The sequence below is a fragment of the Neoarius graeffei genome, chromosome 25 (genome assembly GCF_027579695.1).
Source record: "Neoarius graeffei isolate fNeoGra1 chromosome 25, fNeoGra1.pri, whole genome shotgun sequence".
Classification (NCBI taxonomy): domain Eukaryota; kingdom Metazoa; phylum Chordata; class Actinopteri; order Siluriformes; family Ariidae; genus Neoarius; species Neoarius graeffei.
The window spans coordinates 20,009,432-20,031,293 of record NC_083593.1 but is presented as its reverse complement, the minus strand read 5'-3'; the positions used below and the strand labels follow the sequence as shown (position 1 = coordinate 20,031,293).

General features: G+C 42.3%; 1 protein-coding gene across 1 annotated transcript; it reads right to left on the bottom strand.

Annotated features, from left to right (window-relative positions):
* Positions 1 to 1,422: 1,422 nt before the first annotated feature.
* mis18a (MIS18 kinetochore protein A) lies at positions 1,423 to 14,034 on the bottom strand. Its single transcript, XM_060909705.1, has 5 exons — positions 13,749 to 14,034; positions 11,794 to 11,860; positions 11,506 to 11,628; positions 2,783 to 2,882; positions 1,423 to 1,748 (listed from the first exon to the last, which is right to left on the bottom strand). Exons 1-5 carry the CDS (start codon positions 13,963 to 13,965, stop codon positions 1,668 to 1,670), a joined length of 588 nt encoding a protein of 195 aa, XP_060765688.1. The 5' UTR covers positions 13,966 to 14,034; the 3' UTR covers positions 1,423 to 1,667.
* Between the last annotated feature and the right edge of the window lie 7,828 nt (positions 14,035 to 21,862).

The following is a 21,862-nucleotide window of genomic DNA, read 5'->3' as shown; positions in this document are numbered from 1 at the left end:
AGTATCTAAGTATCAGTATCTGATCAAATATTGACCTAAAAGTCTGAATTGGTATGAGACTGGAATTGATGTTCCAATGTCATCCACTAATATTACTTTTATTCTTCATATGAAATGCATGTGATGCCTGCAGATAATTAATGTTAAAGCCATGTATCTTTGTTAGAAACATTATTTTCATATCTCCAGAAAAAAACATTAGCTAAACAAAAAAAATTTGGCAAATACCAATATCGTTAAAAAGCATTTAAAATAATTTTTTAAAAGGTTAAAGCACTAATGAGAAAATGAGATCACTGCTGGGGGGTGTCTTGGGGGAGATTTCAGTGGCCTTGAAATAAAAATCAGAAACAAAACACAACAAAAAGGATTGGGCAGCTTGTTTTAATTGGAGGTCCTATTCCTATGTGCAACAGTTCTTTGATTACTTCAGAAGAGAGGTTACCTTCCTCCACCAACACGTCTCCATTATTTATCACCATGCAACATATCCATGCCTAAATGCATTTGGTTCTTGAGGTGAAGGAGTGAGAGGACGTATGTGAGCGGGGAGGTGATCAGTCTGCATCGATCGCACTAAAAAAAGCACCAAGCACCAGCAGTTCACCTTCAGTGGGACGCAGCGCCCAGACGTTGGGCCAAGCACATTAATCAAAATGACTGTGTGGCGTGCTGGGCAGAATAATGAGACTGGAAGAAAAATCCCAGAACAAAAGCCCAGACCCAAACATCTGGACAGTGGTCTCAAAAACAGTCAGCTGCAACAGTAGCTGCTGGTGAAACAGGAAACATGATCATATTGCCATCAAAGGCATTCTGCCTGATTATTTATCTCTCTCTTTTTATCTTTCCTAATCTAGCAGGTCTCCCCCCCCCCCCCCCCCCCCCCTTTGGAAAGGGAGAGAAAGGAGGGGTGGGAGGGAACAGTTGAAGAGAGAAAGGAAAAGAAGAGGGGGGGAGGAGACACACACCTTTGGGGATTAGAGAAGCAATGACTCCACCCCTCTGGATGACAGACAGGCAAGCGAGCAAGCTGGCTGGCTGGCTCTGAATCCAGGAAACGGTCAGCACCGTGGTAACAGGCATGCAGCATAGTAGCCTGTTTCCATGGCAGCCAGGCCTTGGATACAGGCCACTGGTTGGTCCGTGCAGATTGATTTCAACATCCGTGCCACTGTTGTTATGCTGCTCCAGTGCTTTAGATTGGGAGGGTTTGAGAGGATCTGTCTGCCTTTCTGGCATAAAGTGTTGCTAGGCACATTAGACAGGAACTGTAAACAAAAGACTTTGCCACACCTTTGATTAAAGATTAGTGAAATTATGAAAATGGTGGTGCGAGGGAGGAGGAGTTAGGGATCTTCTGTTTTAATCCCAAATATTTGGCAAACAGAAGGAAGTGGATAAACAAAAACAACTCAGTAACACTTTTTTTTTTTTTTTAATATAACATGATACAAAGGATTACAAAATGAACTTCTGAAACATCCTGAAAAGAATACAGAAAGCAGTGAGATATACAACAGCAGCAAATAACATAATTTGGTGTGTATTATTAGTTTGACAGTAATGTCAGGTGACTTTCCAGATTTTTAACAAATAATAGATTTGGGCACAACCAACAACATGGTATACCGTAGCAAAGCCTTGTGGAAAGAACCGGCTAAGTGTTAAGTCGCCCCAGACTTGCACTGGAGATCAACCTCGATCTCCAACAGCCGCTTTCCTATTGTCACTGCGAGAGATTTTATCTGCAAAACAAACAAACAAACAAAACATAGAACAGAACAGTGAATAACAGTCTAATACTTTGCTTATCCCAAAATGGAAGCTGTTCATCTTAATCAAATATCTTACTAAACCCAATTAAAAACACAAAGTAAATAGCTAAAGGCATTTTTGCATTGATTTACTCTCAGGAATAGTTCACAATTAATCTTGAACGTGCCATTAAGACAGACATGCTTAGTTATAATATTGTGAACACAAAAGAAAGGACACTTATTTGCACTTGGTTTTTAAATCGAATAAATGGTAACATGAATCAGTGTGGAGGTGTGATCAGGTGCCATCACTGTGTCTGCTTCCTTGAGGATGACATTCTTGAGCAGGTCCTAATGGCTCTTTGTTTGGCCTCTAACAAAGAACTTTTCTCTACCAAAAAAGAGCGCCATCTACTGTACAAACCCAACAGAAAAATAGCACGTGTGTTCAGATATTTATACTGAGTGTAGTGGAAATGCCAGAATTATTTTTGTGAAGCAGATCAGCAAAAGCAGTAAAAAGATTTTTAAAATCAAATCAAACTGACTTACGCTTACTTCTCTCACCCTGCCGTTACTGAATGTTATTTACATCCGTGACCCATATCTACAACAAAAATTCGGAAAGAACACAAATTTTCTTGTGAACTCGACTATAGTCGAGGCTCAATTTCTGCTCTGGTGTGAGTTTTATTTCTATCAGTCTCTCACTGAGCAAGTTTGTTTTCAAAATGGCCTAAAAAACCTTGTACGCAAGCACAGAGACTAAATGATAGAAGAGAGGAATTCACCAGGACAAGAATTGTTGTGATGCATTTTATTCAGTAAAGAGAAATGAAAAAGAATTACATCTACTACAGTTTAAATAAATTTTATATATATATATATATATATATATATATATATATATATATATATATATATATATATATATATATCCCTACAGTTGCTGTTCACATCTACAGACCTGATTACTGTTTTTATTGATGACATTTATTTATTTTCCCCCTTTCTTGGGTTACCTTGGTCATCTGTTGCTCAACGTTGTCCACATACTCCACTGTCACAGGCCTTTCTTTGCCCACTGCTGCCACCTGCTGGTCAGGAGAATCTAAAACATAACTACACAAAATAATCATAATTTAGGTTTAAGATTTGGTTAAAGGAATAGAAAATGCAAAGTAAATACAGTGGGGCAAAAATGTATTTAGTCAGCCACCAATTGTGCAAGTTCTCCCACTTAAAAAGATGAGAGAGGACTGTAATTTTCATCATAGGTATACCTCAACTATGAGAGACAGAATGGGAGGAAAGAATCCAGGAAATCACATTGTAGGATTTTTAATGAATTAATTGGTAAATTCCTCAGTAAAATAAGTATTTGGTCACCTACAAACAAGCAAGATTTCTGGCTCTCACAGACCTGTAACAACTTCTTTAAGAGGCTCCTCTGTCCTCCACTCGTTACCTGTATTAATGGCACCTGTTTGAACTCGTTATCAGTATAAAAGGCACCTGTCCACAACCTCAAACAGTCACACTCCAAACTCCACTATGGCCAAGACCAAAGAGCTGTCAAAGGACACCAGAAACAAAATTGTAGACCTGCACCAGGCTGGGAAGACTGAATCTGCAATAGGTAAGCAGCTTGGTGTGAAGAAATCAACTGTGGGAGCAATTATTAGAAAATGGAAGACATACAAGACCACTGATAATCTCCCTTGATCTGGGGCTCCACGCAAGACCTCACCCCGTGGGGTCAAAATGATCACAAGAACGGTGAGCAAAAATCCCAGAACCACACGGGGGGACCTAGTGAATGACCTGCAGAGAGCTGGGACCAAAGTAACAAAGGCTACCATCAGTAACACACTACGCCGCCAGGGACTCAAATCCTGCAGTGCCAGACGTGTCCCCCTGCTTAAGCCAGTACATGTCCAGGCCCGTCTGAAGTTTGCTAGAGAGCATTTGGATGATCCAGAAGAGGATTGGGAGAATGTCATATGGTCAGATGAAACCAAAATAGAACTTTTTGGTAAAAACTCAACTTGTTGTGTTTGGAGAAGAAAGAATGCCGAGTTGTATCCAAAGAACACCATACCTACTGTGAAGCATGGGGGTGGAAACATCATGCTTTGGGGCTGTTTTTCTGCAAAGGGACCAGGACGACTGATCCGTGTAAAGGAAAGAATGAATGGGGCCATGTATCGTGAGATTTTGAGTGAAAACCTCCTTCCATCAGCAAAGGCACTGAAGATGAAACATGGCTGGGTCTTTCAGCATGACAATGATCCCAAACACACCGCCCAGGCACTGAAGGAGTGGCTTCGTAAGAAGCATTTCAAGGTCCTGGAGTGGCCTAGCCAGTCTCCAGATCTCAACCCCATAGAAAATCTTTGGAGGGAGTTGAAAGTCCGTGTTGCCCAGTGACAGCCCCAAAACATCACTGCTCTAGAGGAGATCTGCATGGAGGAATGGGCCAAAATACCAGCAACAGTGTGTGAAAACCTTGTGAAGACTTACAGAAAATGTTTGACCTCTGTCACTGCCAACAAAGGGTATATAACAAAGTGTTGAGATGAACTTGTTATTGACCAAATACTTATTTTCCACCATAATTTGCAAATAAATTCTTTAAAAATCAGACAGACAATGTGATTTTCTGGATTTTTTTTTTCTCATTTTGTCTCTCATAGTTGAAGTGTACCTATGATGAAAATTACAGGCCTCTCATCTTTTTAAGTGGGAGAACTTGCACAATTGGTGACTGACTAAATACTTTTTTGCCCCACTGTACATGCATGGGTTGGTAGCTTGTAATATTGAGAGCCTGTAAGAAAAGTTTCAGGCATGTTTGACCATTTATAAGAAAGTTATGAGCGTTTTTGAATCGCTGCTCTCATGCCACCAGGAGGCTGCTATGTTGCCTGTTGGAAAGGCAATGTGCGATGTCATTTGGGTGCAAGGCTGAGTGTATACTTCAGTACTGAAGGGGCAAAGCGAAAGGTCTACTAAGGTGACAATGTCGATTTTTTTCACTGTACATCTGAAATGGTGTATTAATGAGCTGTAACCCTGACTTATGGACAAACCTGAACTCTATCTGTAAAACGAGGCTGAAACTATGCGTTATACTACTCACTAGCATGCTCTCGACTCATTCATGAAAAACTCTCATCAGTACGTCCCCAGGCTAGCCTACCGTAATTACCGTAGTAGGCAGTCCAACCCCCGCAGCAACACAAAGAGGGTAAACAAACACTGCTTTACTATACAGGATTCATGTGAACATTACAGGAAGATGCACTTGTACAAAAAAAGGCAGAAATATTGCCAGAAACACCCGAGCTGCTGCATAGCTGCCAACATTCCGAAATTGTAAATAGTAATACAAGGTTGGGTACTGAGTCTTGGTGGGGAGGGGGCTTTGCCCCCCCCCCCGCTGCCAAAGCTTTCTAGCAAAACTACCCTGGGAAGAAAAAAAAAAAATTACACAAACAATAGTTTGACAAAATTTATTCTACAAACTAAACTATCATCTTACATTAATTTGCAAAGTTCTTTTCAACAATGTATGAAAATAGTGAGGGAATCAGGCAAAAACTTCAAACAATGCAATTGGCACACATAACTTTTGACAAAGTACACATTAGAGAAATAGACTAGAGCTTACTCAGTCAACAGTTGATGTTATTGCATCACAAACTTGGCAATATCTAACACCATTCATTCATTAGTCACAGACAAAAATGAATTAAGAATATATTACATCAATGAAAGTTGATACAAAAAAATATTATGAACTTTGTCATCAAAATTAAATATACAACAAAATGTGAAAATTGGCAATGAATATGGCACTTCAAAGATAAAAAACAAGCTGAGCCCAAAGCAAATTAGCTAAAAATACTAAGTGAAACAGCTCAAAAAAGTGTCAATTTCAACTTGCTTCTTCACATGACTACAAATCAAAACCGAGCGGGAGCTAGGTTAGAGCAGTCAACGCAAGTTGGCATTTAGAGTGAGGGCACACAATTTTACCTTTCCATCCTTGCTTTAAAATTGTGATTTTAGGCATACACAAATAATGATGGCACAAAATCTGGACTGCTTGAGTCAAGTGAGACCTCTCCTACAAACAAAATTGCATGCAAAGGCCAAACAAAATGTGTTTTTCCTGGGTTTTCAAAATAGGGTAGGTAGGTAGGGAAAAAAAAAATTGTTTATCCCAAAAGTTTACAACAAATTTTCTAGGGTAGGTAGGAAAAAGTGAGAAGTTTCCTTTGAAAACTTTTTTTTTTTGCAAAATACTCGTTCAAAACTAAACCTAGTCATCAGATATCGTTGATGATATACGGATGCACTTGTATATAAATTGTTCTAATAATGATGGCATACTTTCATTTTCCAGGTAAAATGGGAATGTTTTGGTGGATGATCTATTTGGTGGTGGCCAGAGTGGTGGTGGTGGTCCAGTACCTAGATCTATCCCTTCAGTTCTGAACATTTCCAAAATATATTTTTATATACTAGTGGGGACTTTCATGCTTAAAACTGATGTCTTGTGTGTTTATCAAAATTGGGTGCATGCCTAACATCTCGGCCTTAATGACATTATATTTGCTTCATGTTTTTTCTTATTCTGTCTATGAATGCAATGTTCACTTATGTTGTTCTAATGAATACAGCTGCTCGGTGCCATTTTCTTTTCAAATAAAGAAACTAAAATTTCCTATATTTAAGTTTCCTATTCTGTGTTTGTAAATTGTGTTGCAAAATAAATGCAAATGCTTTCATTTTTCAGCCCTGTTAGTCCATGGTTCATACTATTTGCTCTAAGGTTTAAATCAGGAGGAAATCAAGGAATGTATCATTTCACTGACACAAACTCCTCCAATTTCAGATTTATTATCAATTCAGATATCTTAAGTTGAGTATAGAATAGCATTGGACGTGTTGAATACCTGATTTATACCCTGAGCAAACAGTTCCTTGTGATGTATGCATTATTTCAATCACTATCTAGCCATATCCACACTAAATTATTTTCCCCGCATGAGACCTCTACCCTGTCCACAAAGAACCAGCGCGGGCAGGGCGGGCTAGCCACGGTGCTCGGCTTTAGTTTCGTTTTTCTATCGGTGGCTCCTGTCCGACTTTGGACGCTCGTAACTCGGGCAGGGGAGGTCCCAGCCTCCCCAATTTACTCCTGACGGGCCTCGTGTCTTTCAGCAAATACCGAGTGGTTTATATGACACGCCCTAAAGGTTCTCGTTTGACTCGCCAGGTGGCTGCCAAGCAGGTAGGGTCGGGCGCGAGAAATAGTTTGTTTATCGTGGTCATAAACAGTTGAAGGGTCGCAGTGTTTTTACAGGGTCGGTCGGGTAACCGGAAACACATATTTTGTTTGGCCAAAGCCAAGTTAACATGCTAACAATATTCATTATATTGTGTAACTATGACCCAGCTAATCAGACAAACGTTACCAAAGTATTTTGCTACATCAGTAAACGAAGACTAGAAAGAATAAAAAAGAAAGATTTAATAAATAGCCTGATCTTACCTGTGATGAAGTGGGCGCTGCAAACCCGCACATTTTTGATGGTGCTTTCATCCCAGTCTACATGTTTGATGGCTTGTAGCCATAGACGTCGGCGATTTTTTTTGGAATGGGTGAGATCCTGCTGGAATTCTGTACATTTTAACCCCATCACTGCTGCGATTCTGACACCGGAAAACACAACAACTAGGCATCGCTGAGTCTTTTTTGAGTCCAGGCTGCGCGCGCAATTTCCGCTTATGTAAGAATGACGTTTACTGCGAAGGGGTCTATAGCATCATTGATTGGCTGAGAGAACAAGCAATAGCCAATGAAATTTGGCGTAGTATCTGCCGCTTGGAATGAAGCGGTGTTTTATCAAATACGAATCCCACCGGTGATAGACTTTGAAAATGACCCATGAAAATTGGCAAAATCGTATTTTATTGTAGCAAATTCGTATTTTCGTAATCAAAACGACAAATCGTAATAAATACGATTTATTCGTAGTAGTTGGCAGCTATGCTGCTGGTATGGATTTATTTGGTAAACTTCATACATGTAAAAAGATACAGTATAAATAACACAGAGGATAACACAAAGTATAAAATACAGTGGTGCTTGAAAGTTTGTGAACCCTTTAGAATTTTCTATATTTCTGCATAAACATGACCTAAAACATCAGATTTTCACACAAGTCCTAAAAGTAGATAAAGAGAACCCAGTTAAACAAAGGAGACAAAAATATTATACTTGGTCATTTATTCATTGAGGAAAATGATCCAATATTACATACTTGTGAGTGGCAAAAGTATGTGAACCTCTAGGATTAGCAGTTAATTTGAAGGTGAAATTAGTCAGATGTTTTCAATCAATAGGATGACAATCAGGTGTGAGTGGGCACCCTGTTTTATTTAAAGAACAGGGATCTATCAAAGTCTGATCTTCACAACACATGTTTGTGGAAGTGTATCATGGCACGAACAAAGGAGATTTCTGAGGCCCTCAGAAAAAGCGTTGTTGATGCTCATCAGGCTGGAAAAGGCTACAAAACCATCTCTAAAGAGTTTGGACTCCACCAATCCACAGTCAGACAGATTGTGTACAAATGGAGGAAATTCAAGACCATTGTTGCCCTCCACAGGAGTGGTCGACCAAGAAAGATCACTCCAAGAGCAAGGCGTGTAGTAGTCGGTGAGGTCACAAAGGACCCCAGTTCTAAGCAACTGAAGGCCTCTCTCACATTGGCTAATGTTAATGTTCATGAGTCCACCATCAGGAGAACACTGAACAACAATGGTGTGCATGGTAAGGTTGCAAGGAAAAAGCCACTGTTCTCCAAAAAGAACATTGCTGCTCATCTGCAGTTTGCTAAAGATCATGTGGACAAGCCAGAAGGCTATTGGAAAATTGTTTTGTGGACAGATGAGACCAAAACAGAACTTTTTGGTTTAAATGAGAAGCGTTATGTTTGGAGAAAGTAAAACACTGCATTCCAGCATTAGAACCTTATCCCATCTGTGAAACATGCTGGTGGCAGTATCATGGTTTGGGCCTGTTTTGCTGCATCTGGGCCAGGACAGCTTGCAGTCATTGATGGAACAATGAATTCTGAATTATACCAGCAAATTCTAAAGGAAAATGTCAGGACATCTGTCCATGAATTGAATCTCAAGAGAAGGTGGGTCATGCAGCAAGACAACGACCCTAAGCACACAAGTCGTTCTACCGAAGAATGGTTAAAGAAGAATAAAGTTAATGTTTCGGAATGGCCAAGTCGAAGTCCTGACCTTAATCCAATTGAAACGTTGTGGAAGGACCTGAAGCGAGCAGTTCATGTGAGGAAACCCACCAACATCCCAGAGTTGAAGCTGTTCTGTACGGAGGAATGGGCTAAAATTCCTCCAAGCCGGTGTGCAGGACTGATCAACAGTTACCGCAAACATTTAGTTGCAGTTATTGCTGCACAAGGGGGTCACACCAGATACTGAAAGCAAAGGTTCACATACTTTTGCCACTCACAGATATGTAATATTGGATCATTTCTCAATAAATAAATGACCAAGTATAATATTTTTGTCTCATTTGTTTAACTGGATTCTCTTTATCTACTTTTAGGACTTGTGTGAAAATCTGATGTTTTAGGTCATATTTATGCAGAAATATAGAAAATTCTAAAGGGTTCACAAACTTTCAAGCACCACTGTACACTTATTTCCAATGTGGTCCTCTTGACAGCAGGAAACAAAATATACGAGACAATAATAAATTGACAATTGTATAAACAATGATGAGTCAATTTTTTTTAAAATTTATATTCTTATATAATATATGCTAACTATCACAGAGTACAACTAGATTACAGAAATGGCACTAAAATGATTAAAAATTAGTTATATACACACAAAACTGGGTTTGGAATTTACTCCATAAAAACTGTTTCACCTATTTCTTAAAACGATCACATTTGACTAGATTGCACTGATCGAGGTCGGCTATTCCAAACAAATTCCTGTATACCTAAAAGAACTCCGAATGGTTTCCGTAAAGTGTGATGTCACTTAGCATACACGGCCATATTCGACAAAATGGACCATAGCACCAGCGACATTTCTTCACTGATTTCCTCAAGTATTTCAGACAATGACACGAATAGCGATGATCATGATAAACAAGCATTACTGTATCACTTAGTTACACACAAGTGAACAATATTTATAAAGTTGTTTTAGTCAGTCATTACCGAGGCTTTTTTGGCAACACTAAATCAAAGCAAGACACCCAACAAACATCAAGCCTCATCAGCAATTATTACATTTATGCACAAAGAAACTCAAAATAACACATCACGCTTAATGAAAAGTTAGGGAAGCCATAAAAAGTGTTTTCTTACCTTTTGAAGTTCTCTTCTGTGGACTACTGACCGTGTTGTCTTGTTTGTCTTGTCTGCTTTTTGGCCGAAGATTGCGGGAACCGCATCTGGATTCAGCGCTGGCTTGTACAGTATTCCTAATGCCGGGGCATCAGAGTTGTTTGAGTGAAGCAATTTTCTTCAAAATCTTCCGAGCAGACGAGCTGCGTAAAGCAGTGTTTGTTTACCCTCTTTCTGCGTTGCGCCAGGGGTTGGACTGTCTACTACGGTAATTACGGTAGGCTAGTCTGGTGACGTCTTGAAGTTTTTCATGAATGAAAAAGAGCATGTTAAGCGTGCTAATGAGTGCTTATGCTTCCAGGAACGTGGAAAAACTCGCGCACTTGCCTCTTCAACAGATTTAGGTAAGTCAGATTATATGCAGATCTGTTCGTGGGTAGTCTAGCAAGGTTACAGTCCGCAGAACGAGGCTGTCATGGCAGCACTACTTGTACTGGGGATATAAATATGGAAAGTTACCTCCCTCCATTCAGTCACATAGGAGTAGATCAGCTGTTCACTTTTCCCCTCGCTGCTCATCAGTGATATCAGTATTATCTTTCCCTTTCCACTTTTTTTGTTAGAGAAATGGAATTTAAATTTTTTTCATATAAACTTTTAATGAAATAATCTCCAGCCAGCAGCAGCTTCAAGTCTTACTCGCTATGCGGAGCTTCCGTGTCTTGCGCCCAAATGATGTCAGAGCACTGCCGGAAACAATCGGGGGAGATTTTTCTGATTGGTTAAAATATTTTCAATGGCAGGCTCCATGAAATTGTCCATTCTGCATAGAAACTGACTTTCGGAGATGGATATCTTAGTTGTGTGAGCTCCTTATTTTCAATTATTCACATGAATCGTTAGATTACGATATAAACTATCTTCAGAACTGTATTTTAAAAAGGGGTTCTCTTAAGAGAAATAAGTTACTTTTTTTCCTAAATGTCAGCTGTATGCGAGACCTTTTCTAAATAAGACACTGTAAACGACATTGTATTTTCTTTTCAGTCCACATATATTGTATATTTCTGTTACTGCATCTACAAGCTGCAACGCACACACTCCCAACCCTCTCCTGCGCATTTAATCTTGTCCTTCCTCTAACTCACCCGATTCAACTAACCTAAAGGAGATACTCCAGCACTTGGGTCAGGAACCCATGTTGTAGTGCATTTTCCTTTTTACAGGAAATATGATTCTATCATTAGCCAAATGAGATATGATAGAATCTAATTTCCTGTAAAATAATAGTCTGCAGAAATTGTGTTGTACCAAGCTGAAATGTTTCCATTTACCTCTCAATATTTTCAACCATGAGGCAGAAAATGGACCTTTTGTAGTCCAGGGACTTTGGAGTGGATGTGTACATGTGTCCTAGTTTGAAGCTGCAACCACGACAGGTGAGATTCACAGCAAGGCTAAAAGAAAATGACAATGGAAATGAAAACTACGAACCTTTCAACTGTCTAGAATCATCAGGTTTGGCAGATTGAGCAATATAACTTGATGCCACAAGCTGCCTTGACTTACTACCACCATAGTTCAATAAGATGGAGGGATGAAAACACCAGCAGAAACCTTACCATTTTACTTCATCAGTTTTTCCACAGACAAAAGTTTCTTTGCCAATCACAATGTTGGCATTAGCACCTGAAAATAGAAAACAAGCATCAGGTTAAGACAAAATATACTTACTATGAAATAATACACATCAGGATTTTGAGCTGCAAATAATAAACTCCAGCTTTTTGAATGTTCAGATGATTTTAGCCTAATCTCTGTCCACCACATCTATAGTATAAGGGCAACTTCCATCAACTATTACATCAATTAGGCTAAACTCTTAGATGACCCATAAGTAGAGATATGCGGGCAGCACGGTGGTGCAGTGGTTAGCACTGTCGCCTCACGGCAAAAAGGTTCTGGGTTCGAGCACTGTGGATGGCAGTGGCCTTTCTGTGTGGAGTATGCATGTTCTCCCCGTGTCTGCGTGGGTTTCCTCCGGGTGGCCTGGTTTCCCCCACAGTCCAAAGACATGCAGTTAAGTTAACTGGCTACTCTAAATTAACCACAGGTGCAAATGTGAGAGTGCACAGAAAGGAACCAAACACCCTACTGCTGCAATTCTGGCCAAGTCAACCAAAACACGCTTCGCCTCAAGCCCGGATCGGGTTCAGCAGAAGCAACAAAGTGGAGGTAGGAGGTTGATGTAGGCTACTCCAGTGCTGAAAACTCCAGCATGGTACAGGGTAGCCCAATTCTGCCAGCAGGCAGGTTTTCCAGCTTCCTTATTACTTGAATAAATTGACCAATAAGTGTTACAGAATTAATCTAAACCTTAATGTTGTGTTGTTTTCTTAAAAACAACTTGTCCACTATGTTCTATTAGTTGTAGTAATTCAGAAAATGTTTCCTTTTTGTCAGTTAGTCCAACTCAGCCTGTGCTAGCAGGTAAGTATGTGCCATTTAAACTCTGACCGTCTGACGAAATTTCTATTCAAATTTCAGTATAAATAGAGTTACTCTCTCTGTGTTGTTTGTTTCTCCAAGAATAACTACAGTGGTGTTTGAAATTTTGTGAACCCTTCAGAATTTTCTTTATTTCTGCATAAACATGACCTAAAACATCATCAGATTTTCACACAAGTCCACACAAGAGCAGCAATGTTCTTTTTTGGACAGCAGTGGCTTTCTCCTTGCAACCTTGCCATGCACACCATTGTTGTTCAGTGTTCTCCTGATGGTGGACTCATGAACATTGGCTAATGTGAGAGAGGCCTTCAGTTGCTTAAACATTACCCTGGGGTCCTTTGTGACCTCGCCGACTATTACACGCCTTGCTCTTGGAGTGATCTTTGTTGGTCAACCACTCCTGTGGAGGGTAACAATGGTCTTGAATTTCCTTCATTTGTACACAATCTGACTGTGGATTGGTGGAGTCCAAACTCTTTAGAGATGGTTTTGTAACCTTTTCCAGCCTGATGAGCATCAACACTTTTTCTGAGGTCCTCAGAAATCTCCTTTGTTTGTGCCATGATACACTTCCACAAACATGTGTTGTGAAGATCAGACTTTGATAGATCCCTGTTCTTTAAATAAAACAGGGTGCCCACTCACACCTGATTGCCATCCCATTGATTGAAAACACCTGACTCTAATTTCACCTTCAAATCAACTGCTAATCCTAGAGGTTCACATACTTTTGCCACTCACGGATATATAATATTGGATCATTTTCTTCAATAAATGAATGACCACGCATAATATTTTGTCTCATTTGTTTAACTGGGTTCTCTTTATCTACTTTTAGGACTTGTGTGAAAATCTGATGATGTTTTAGGTCATATTTATGCAGAAATATAGAAAATTCTAAAGGGTTCACAAACTTCCAAGCACCACTGTATTATCAGCAAAACAGTCAGGTGAAAGTAACTCGTTCAACAACCTTCAAACAGTCAAACTCTCCAGCGACTAACGTGAATCTGAAACAGAAGTTAGATGAATGAACACGTGTGTAAAAAGTAGATGTTTATCATACGCTTTAACAGGATCTGATTCTGCTCGTCGTCGCTCCCGGCCCATGAGAGCGAGTCGCCGAAAGGCAGCCTGCATTTTCCGCACAGAAAAACAGCAGGCGCGTCTCCTCCTCCATCATCTTCTACTTTGCTGCTGCTGTCAACCACAGATAAACCCTCCGAAACCACGTACGTATCACTGTCATGATCATGGTCAACTTGGCCGACTTGCCGCGCCATTGTATAAGTGCAAAATACGACTTGTTTACAAAACTCTGCGCGCGCGGGTTTTTACTGTTCTTCTTTACCTCAATGCTGAGAGTCAGAGCTCCTCACCGCCACCTGCTGCTCTGGAAGAGTTAAAGGCTCATTTACGCCAGAGAAATTATTCAAATTTGTAACGAAACATTCATTCATTATCTCTAGCCGCTTTATCCTGTTCTACAGGGTCGCAGGCAAGCTGGAGCCTATCCCAGCTGACTACGGGCGAAAGGCGGGGTACACCCTGGACAAGTCACCAGGTCATCACAGGGCTGACACATAGACACAGACAACCATTCACACCTACGGTCAATTTAGAGTCACCAGTTAACCTAACCTGCATGTCTTTGGACTGTGGAGGAAACCGGAGCACCCGGAGGAAACCCACACGGACACGGGGAGAACATGCAAACTCCGCACAGAAAGGCCCTCGCCGGCCCCGGGGCTCGAACCCAGGACCTTCTTGCTGTGAGGCGACAGCGCTAACTACACCACCGTGCCGCTGTAACGAAACATAACATTAAATTAAAAAAAAAAAAAACATTACAAACAATCTGGAAGTTTAGACAAAAATAGTGCTCCTTGTACATCCCAAAAAGGTCTGAGTTTACCCTCTGATCCTCCAGGGGTGCTGTTTTAACACCTGTACACAGGGGCGTATCACCCGCGGGGGATGCGTACGTTTCATCCCCCCGGCCCCCACTTTTGTTGAAACACAATTTCATCCCCCGCACTTTTGTCAGATTAAAATGACATCTCATCTCATCTCATTATCTCTAGCCGCTTTATCCTTCTACAGGGTCGCAGGCAAGCTGGAGCCTATCCCAGCTGACTACGGGCGAAAGGCGGGGTACACCCTGGACAAGTCGCCAGGTCATCACAGGGCTGACACATAGACACAGACAACCATTCACACTCACATTCACACCTACGGTCAATTTAGAGTCACCAGTTAACCTAACCTGCATGTCTTTGGACTGTGGGGGAAACCGGAGCACCCGGAGGAAACCCACGCGGACACGGGGAGAACATGCAAACTCCACACAGAAAGGCCCTCGCTGGCCCCGGGGCTCGAACCCAGGACCTTCTTGCTATGAGGTGACAGCGCTAACCACTACACCACCGTGCCGCCCTAAAATGACATCATTATGAAAATTATACAACTACTATAAAATGTGGGCGGCACGGTGGTGTAGTGGTTAGCGCTGTCGCCTCACAGCAAGAAGGTCCTGGGTTCGAGCCCCGGGGCCAGCGAGGGCCTTTCTGTGTGGAGTTTGCATGTTCTCCCCGTGTCTGCATGGGTTTCCTCTGGGTGCTCCGGTTTCCCCCACAGTCCAAAGACATGCAGGTTAGGTTAACTGGTGACTCTAAATTGACCGTAGTTGTGAATGTGAGTGTGAATGGTTCATCTCATCTCATCTCATTATCTCTAGCCGCTTTATCCTGTTCTACAGGGTCACAGGCAAGCTGGAGCCTATCCCAGCTGACTACGGGCGAAAGGCGGGGTACACCCTGGACAAGTCGCCAGGTCATCACAGGGCTGACACATAGACACAGACAACCATTCACACTCACATTCACACCTACGGTCAATTTTAGAGTCACCAGTTAACCTAACCTGCATGTCTTTGGACTGTGGGGGAAACCGGAGCACCCGGAGGAAACCCACGCGGACACGGGGAGAACATGCAAACTCCACACAGAAAGGCCCTCGCTGGCCCCGGGGCTCGAACCCAGGACCTTCTTGCTATGAGGTGACAGCGCTAACCACTACACCACCGTGCCGCCCTAAAATGACATCATTATGAAAATTATACAACTACTATAAAATGTGGGCGGCACGGTGGTGTAGTGGTTAGCGCTGTCGCCTCACAGCAAGAAGGTCCTGGGTTCGAGCCCCGGGGCCAGCGAGGGCCTTTCTGTGTGGAGTTTGCATGTTCTCCCCGTGTCTGCATGGGTTTCCTCTGGGTGCTCCGGTTTCCCCCACAGTCCAAAGACATGCAGGTTAGGTTAACTGGTGACTCTAAATTGACCGTAGTTGTGAATGTGAGTGTGAATGGTTGTCTGTGTCTATGTGTCAGCCCTGTGATGACCTGGCGACTTGTCCAGGGTGTACCCCGCCTTTCGCCCGTAGTCAGCTGGGATAGGCTCCAGCTTGCCTGCAACCCTGTAGAACAGGATAAAGCGGCTAGAGATAATGAGATGAGATGAGACTATAAAATGTGTAACAAGGAAGTAAACTATTGCCATAACATTAGACAAAAAACAGCCACGCAACGGACTCAAAACAGTTTTTCTCACCTGACCAATCAGCAGTTGCGTGAATATAATAGCCAGTTTGCGTAGCGTGCCAAAAGCGCTCAATAATACAGTATCTGTCTGCAGAGCTGCAGAGCCAACACCAGTTTTACCGCTCCTGATTCACCGTTCCAGGTTTGACGTCGCATGCGGTGCTTACTGTGCCTGGCTCTGCACACAGACCCTTCTCAAAGCGCTTGCGATGCCGTCGTTCAAACAGTTGTCCCAGGTGCCATGCCCTAAAAGATTGTGTTAATAGTAGTTACTTGTTGTAAAGTCAGTTGAGGCAAGTTTTTTATTACGAGTGTGTGTGTTTGTACCAAGTCTACTTTTCATGCATGATAACTGCTTATCACTTTTTAGAAGAGTTTTTCAATTGAGATTTAAAGGCAATTCAAATCGAATGAATGTTCAATAATTGTTGTACAGTAATGTTATTTGGCCATTAAGTGTTTGTTGTATGTGTAGTCTACTGCATCATTTTCAAATTTTATGCATTAAACCTGATGTAATGCATGATGCAAACAAGTTTTGTACACGAGTTTGAATAATTAAAGACATTAAAAGCAGGAACTGCCCCGTCTTATTTGAATGCTATACTAAAGAGGTCCTTCCAGGATGCTGCGCTTCTCCAACATGAACTGATTAGCCATGCCTCCTGCTCACACAAAGCGATCCCAGTCCAAACTGTTATGCATGATGGTGTATGATCTATACACTGTGTATGACTTCTTGGGCTATGTGAAGTTTTTGGTTTTGTTTATATCAGTGTATACCAGTGTAGGCAGCAATACTGACATCTCTGTTATAGAACAGTGTCCTGTTACCTAGAATTATCACTCAATACTTTTTGCCTTCACTTACTGAATAATTACATAGCCCTGGCAGTAACAACACCAAAACCCAACATGATAGATCTCTGCATGAAATGCAGAACTTGGCTGGAGTCAACTGGATTTATAGGCTTTCTGCTGTCCTCCCTTTCATTTGCATCCATGGACCATGGGTATGAAAAAGTTCCATATCGGTCATTGACAGTACATCACAGTGTACACGCCGGGCGTGCATATAGCCATAAACCGATTTCTAATGATATGGCTTCCCCATTCCAGAACACCCCCACTTTTGGAAAGCTTGATACGCCCCTGCCTGTACACCTTCTTGCACATGTGCACGCGCATATACTGAAACCTTACCACAAAGTCGCCTGTTGATCATCCATCCATCCATCCATCCATCCATCCATCCATCCATTATCTCTAGCCGCTTTATCCTGTTCTACAGGGTCGCAGGCAAGCTGGAGCCTATCCCAGCGCGAAAGGCGGGGTACACCCTGGACAAGTCGCCAGGTCATCACAGGGCCGACACATAGACACAGACAACCATTCACACCTACGGTCAATTTAGAGCCACCAGTTAACCCAACCTGCATGTCTTTGGACTGTGGGGGAAGCCGGAGCACCTGGAGGAAGCCTACATAGACACGGGGAGAACATGCAAACTCTGCACAGAAAGGCCCTCGCCAGCCATGCGGCTCGAACCCGGGACCTTCTTGCTGTGAGGCAACAGTGCTAACCACTACACCACCATTCTGCCCCCTGTTGATCATCTAACATAGTATTTTGCTATAAAATGCCCTCGGTTATCCATCCATTATCTATGACTGCTTATCCTGTACAGGGTCGTGGGCAAGTTGGAGCCTATCCCAGCTGACTATGGTACACCCTGGACAAGTCGTCGCAGGGCTGACACATGGAGACAAAATACCATTCACACTCACATTCACACCTACAGTCAGTTTTAGAGCCACCAATTAGCCGAACTTGCATGTCTTTGGAGCACCTGAAGAAAACCTACATAGACAGAGGGAAAACATGCAAACTCCACACAGAAAGACCTCCGTCGGCCACTCAGTTCAAACCCAGGACCTTCTTGTTGTGAGGCAACAGTGCTAACCACTACACCACCGTGCCACCCTCGGTAATCTATGCTTTTATTTTCCTTTGTATTATGGACACGTCAGTCCTGTGATATCTGCTAACAGGTCCGGGGGCTCTCCTTCATTATACTGTAGGGGCAGCCATGGCCTGTAGGTTAGAGAAGTAGCCTTGGGCCCAAATGGTTGCCGGTTTGATTCCCAGGACCAGTAGGATAAGTGTGAGGGGAGTTCTGTCAATGAACAGCACTTTACCCTCCCTTTGTATCATGGCTGAAGTGCCCTTGAACAAGGCACCTAATTCCCAACTGCTCCCCAGGCGCTGTAGCATAGCTGCCCACTGCTCTGGGTATGTGTGAGTGCTCATTGCTCACTTGTGTGTGCATGCGTGTGTTCACTGCTTCAGATGGGTTAAATGCAGTGGAGGAATTTTGCTGTGCTTGAGTATACGTGTGACAAATAAAAGCTTCTTCTTCTTCTGTGCTCACAAACTCAGTGGGTACTGCAAGTATGCACTCACATTTAGGGGTGGGTTGCCCTCTATATTTTCCTGTATTGACATCAAGTAGGGCCTCTCTCGGCTCAGCCCACACAGGCTGCAATGTCCACGTTAGTGGGCTTGTGACTATATCACTCACAGCTAATGTACTCCGTCGACTGGATCATTGCCAGCAGAGTGAGCTTGGAACCAAACGCTATCCATTTTCTATATTTCTCCACTGAGCATTTATTTTAGTTTTTGTTCAGCAATTAATTAAGTTTTAACATACTCCACTATTTGAGGAAGTAGTGGACCTGTGGTTTTCACTCACTATTGCTTCTGGGTGGGTTTCCCTTGCAATAGCACTCCTTTTTGTGGACCACTGAATTGCTGGTTCCCACTGATGGTAGTCTGAGCTCCAAGTAACTAACAAGCTATAATGAGAGATTGATGGTCATGTGGCCAATGCCTGAACTCTCTGGAAGTTGAGGATGGGCATCAGAGAAGTAACTGTAGTGATGCTATTACAATACTTTTGATTTGCATAAAAGTTGGGACACTGTGTAAAACATAAATAAAAACAATGTGGTGAGTTGCAAATCATGGAAGCTCTATATTTCACTGAAAATAGTACAAAGACATCATATCAAATGTTGAAATCTTTGAATGTTGAAACTCATGTTGAATTTGATGTCAGCAATACGTTTAAAAAAAGTTGGGACAGGGGCAACAAAAGACTGGAAAAGTTGTATAATGTTAAAGAAAACTAATGTGGTGAATTGGCAACAGGTCAGTAACATGATTGGGTATGAAAAAGAGCATCCCAGAGAGGCTGAGTCTCTCGGAAGTAAAGATGTTGATATTCACCGCTCTGTGAAAGACTGCATGGGCAAATAGTGCAACAGTTTAAGAATAATGTTCCTCAATGTCATGTCAAGTCAAGTTTATTTGTATAGCGCTTTTAACAATAGACACTGTCGCAAAGCAGCTTTACGGAATTTGAATGACTTAAAACATGAGCTAATTTTATCCCTAATCTATCCCCAATGAGCAAGCCTGTGGTGACGGTGGCAAGGAAAAACTCCCTCAGATGACATGAGGAAGAAACCTCGAGAGGAACCAGACTCAAAAGGGAACCCATCCTCATTTGAGCAACAACAGACAACATGACTATAACATTAACAGTTTTAACATGAAGTCAATTTCGTTGATGTTATAACTCTTCATTGATGGAAACTTGAGTGCAAAACTGTTCATGACAACTGCAGTCCTAAGCCATAAAAGCATTACTGTAAGTGTCCAGAGCATCTTCCAGGTGTGACTTTCAACTGTCCATATGGGGCCGTCCTCCACAGGAGCGATGTGATGAGACTTCAATCAGACATCAGGCAGGTCCGAGGAGCAGAAGAGGTCAGCATCTCGATCTCAGGATTGACGTGTAACTCAGAGGGACAGATTGAGGGGGGAGAAAACACAGGTTGTTAGGTATGCCCAATGTCACCAGAATAAGTAGGAACAGTATACATTTTGAGCTGAGTACAAGCAGGGAGTCCAGTAAAACTAACTATGACAGCATAACTAAAAGGGGAGAGCCAAAAAGGTAACACAGGCATGAGGGAGCCCCAGGACATAAAGCAGCCAGCCACTACACCATCAACAAACTTGAGTGAGCAAGCAAGTGGGGGACTGACAGCATCCATACATCCCAGTTTACCAAAACACTCTGTCTGAGGACCCTCCAGATCTATTTTTTCAATGTAAAAGTGCAAAGAATTTGGGGATCACATAATCTCATCTCATCTCATTATCTCTAGCCACTTTATCCTGTTCTACAGGGTCGCAGGCAAGCTGGAGCCTATCCCACCTGACTACAGGCGAGAGGCAGGGTACACCCTGGACAAGTCGCCAGGTCATCACAGGACTGACACATAGACACAGACAACCATTCACACTCACATTCACACCTACGGTCAATTTAGAGTCACCAGTTAACCTAACCTGCATGTCTTTGGGGGAAACCGGAGCACCCAGAGGAAACCCATGCGGACACAGGGAGAACATGCAAACTCCGCACAGAAAGGCCCTCGCCGGCCCCGGGGCTCAAACCCGGACCTTCTTGCTGTGAGGCGACAGCACTAACCACCGTGCCACCCGGATCACATAATCACATTCTTTTTTTAATTTACATTTTACACAGTGTCCCAACTATTTTTGGAAATGGAATTGTAAAATAAAAAGCAGAAAAAAGGTTTAGAATCTCTTTTTAGGTATATAGATGACATGGTGTCAGATGTAATGAGGCTGAAATTGATATTAGTACTGAAGCCATGAATGTGCAGCAAGGATTTGTGTTTTTTAGCACAGTTTTCATCATAACTCAAGAGCTGATCCACCTGCCTGCTTCTCATCCAAAGAGAGCAAGGATCTTATATCTATGGCCACCTCTGGGAGATGCTTCCTGTCTGGAGGGGGGGGACCTGCTGATTGAATTGCAGTTTTTGTCAATTCCAGCAACATCTAATGTCTATAGTCCAGCACACAGCACTAAATGCACTGTTTTCTGCAACTCCAACCACAAATGTTTTCCAGAGTGCCAGGATTACAGGGTTCCACGAAGGATGTGCCACAATTCAAAGACTGCATTGAGAGCAAAAATAGGCTCCAACTTATCTGCAGCACTGTATCCAGGCTCTGTGGCTTGTGCTCTAGGCAACATGACAAATGGTGAGCAGATTGGTCTGGGCCACATGCCTGCTGTTGACTCTTGCATTGCCCCACCTGTGGCTTTGTTAGATAAAGCATAAGATTCAGATATACACTGCCCAAGCACCGAGTGCCGGTGCTGGAGGGTATTCTCAAAATACCCAAAATACTGATATTGCCAAGCGTATGGCACATACAGACAGCTCACAAGCAATTTTATTGCTAGTTTAATTGTGGCATCACTTAATTGGTCACTCCAATCAGCAACAGTTGAACGCTCTATGATTCTGTGATGGAACTGATTGAAATCTCACTTCTGGTAGTGGGACTCTGAGACAAAGATGCAACCAATGTGCCAGTCTGGTCCTTGAATGGTATGGCTAATACAGGCTGGTGTGTGTGTGTGTGTGTACGTATATCTATCCTTCTGTCCATCCATCCATTATCCGTAACCGCTT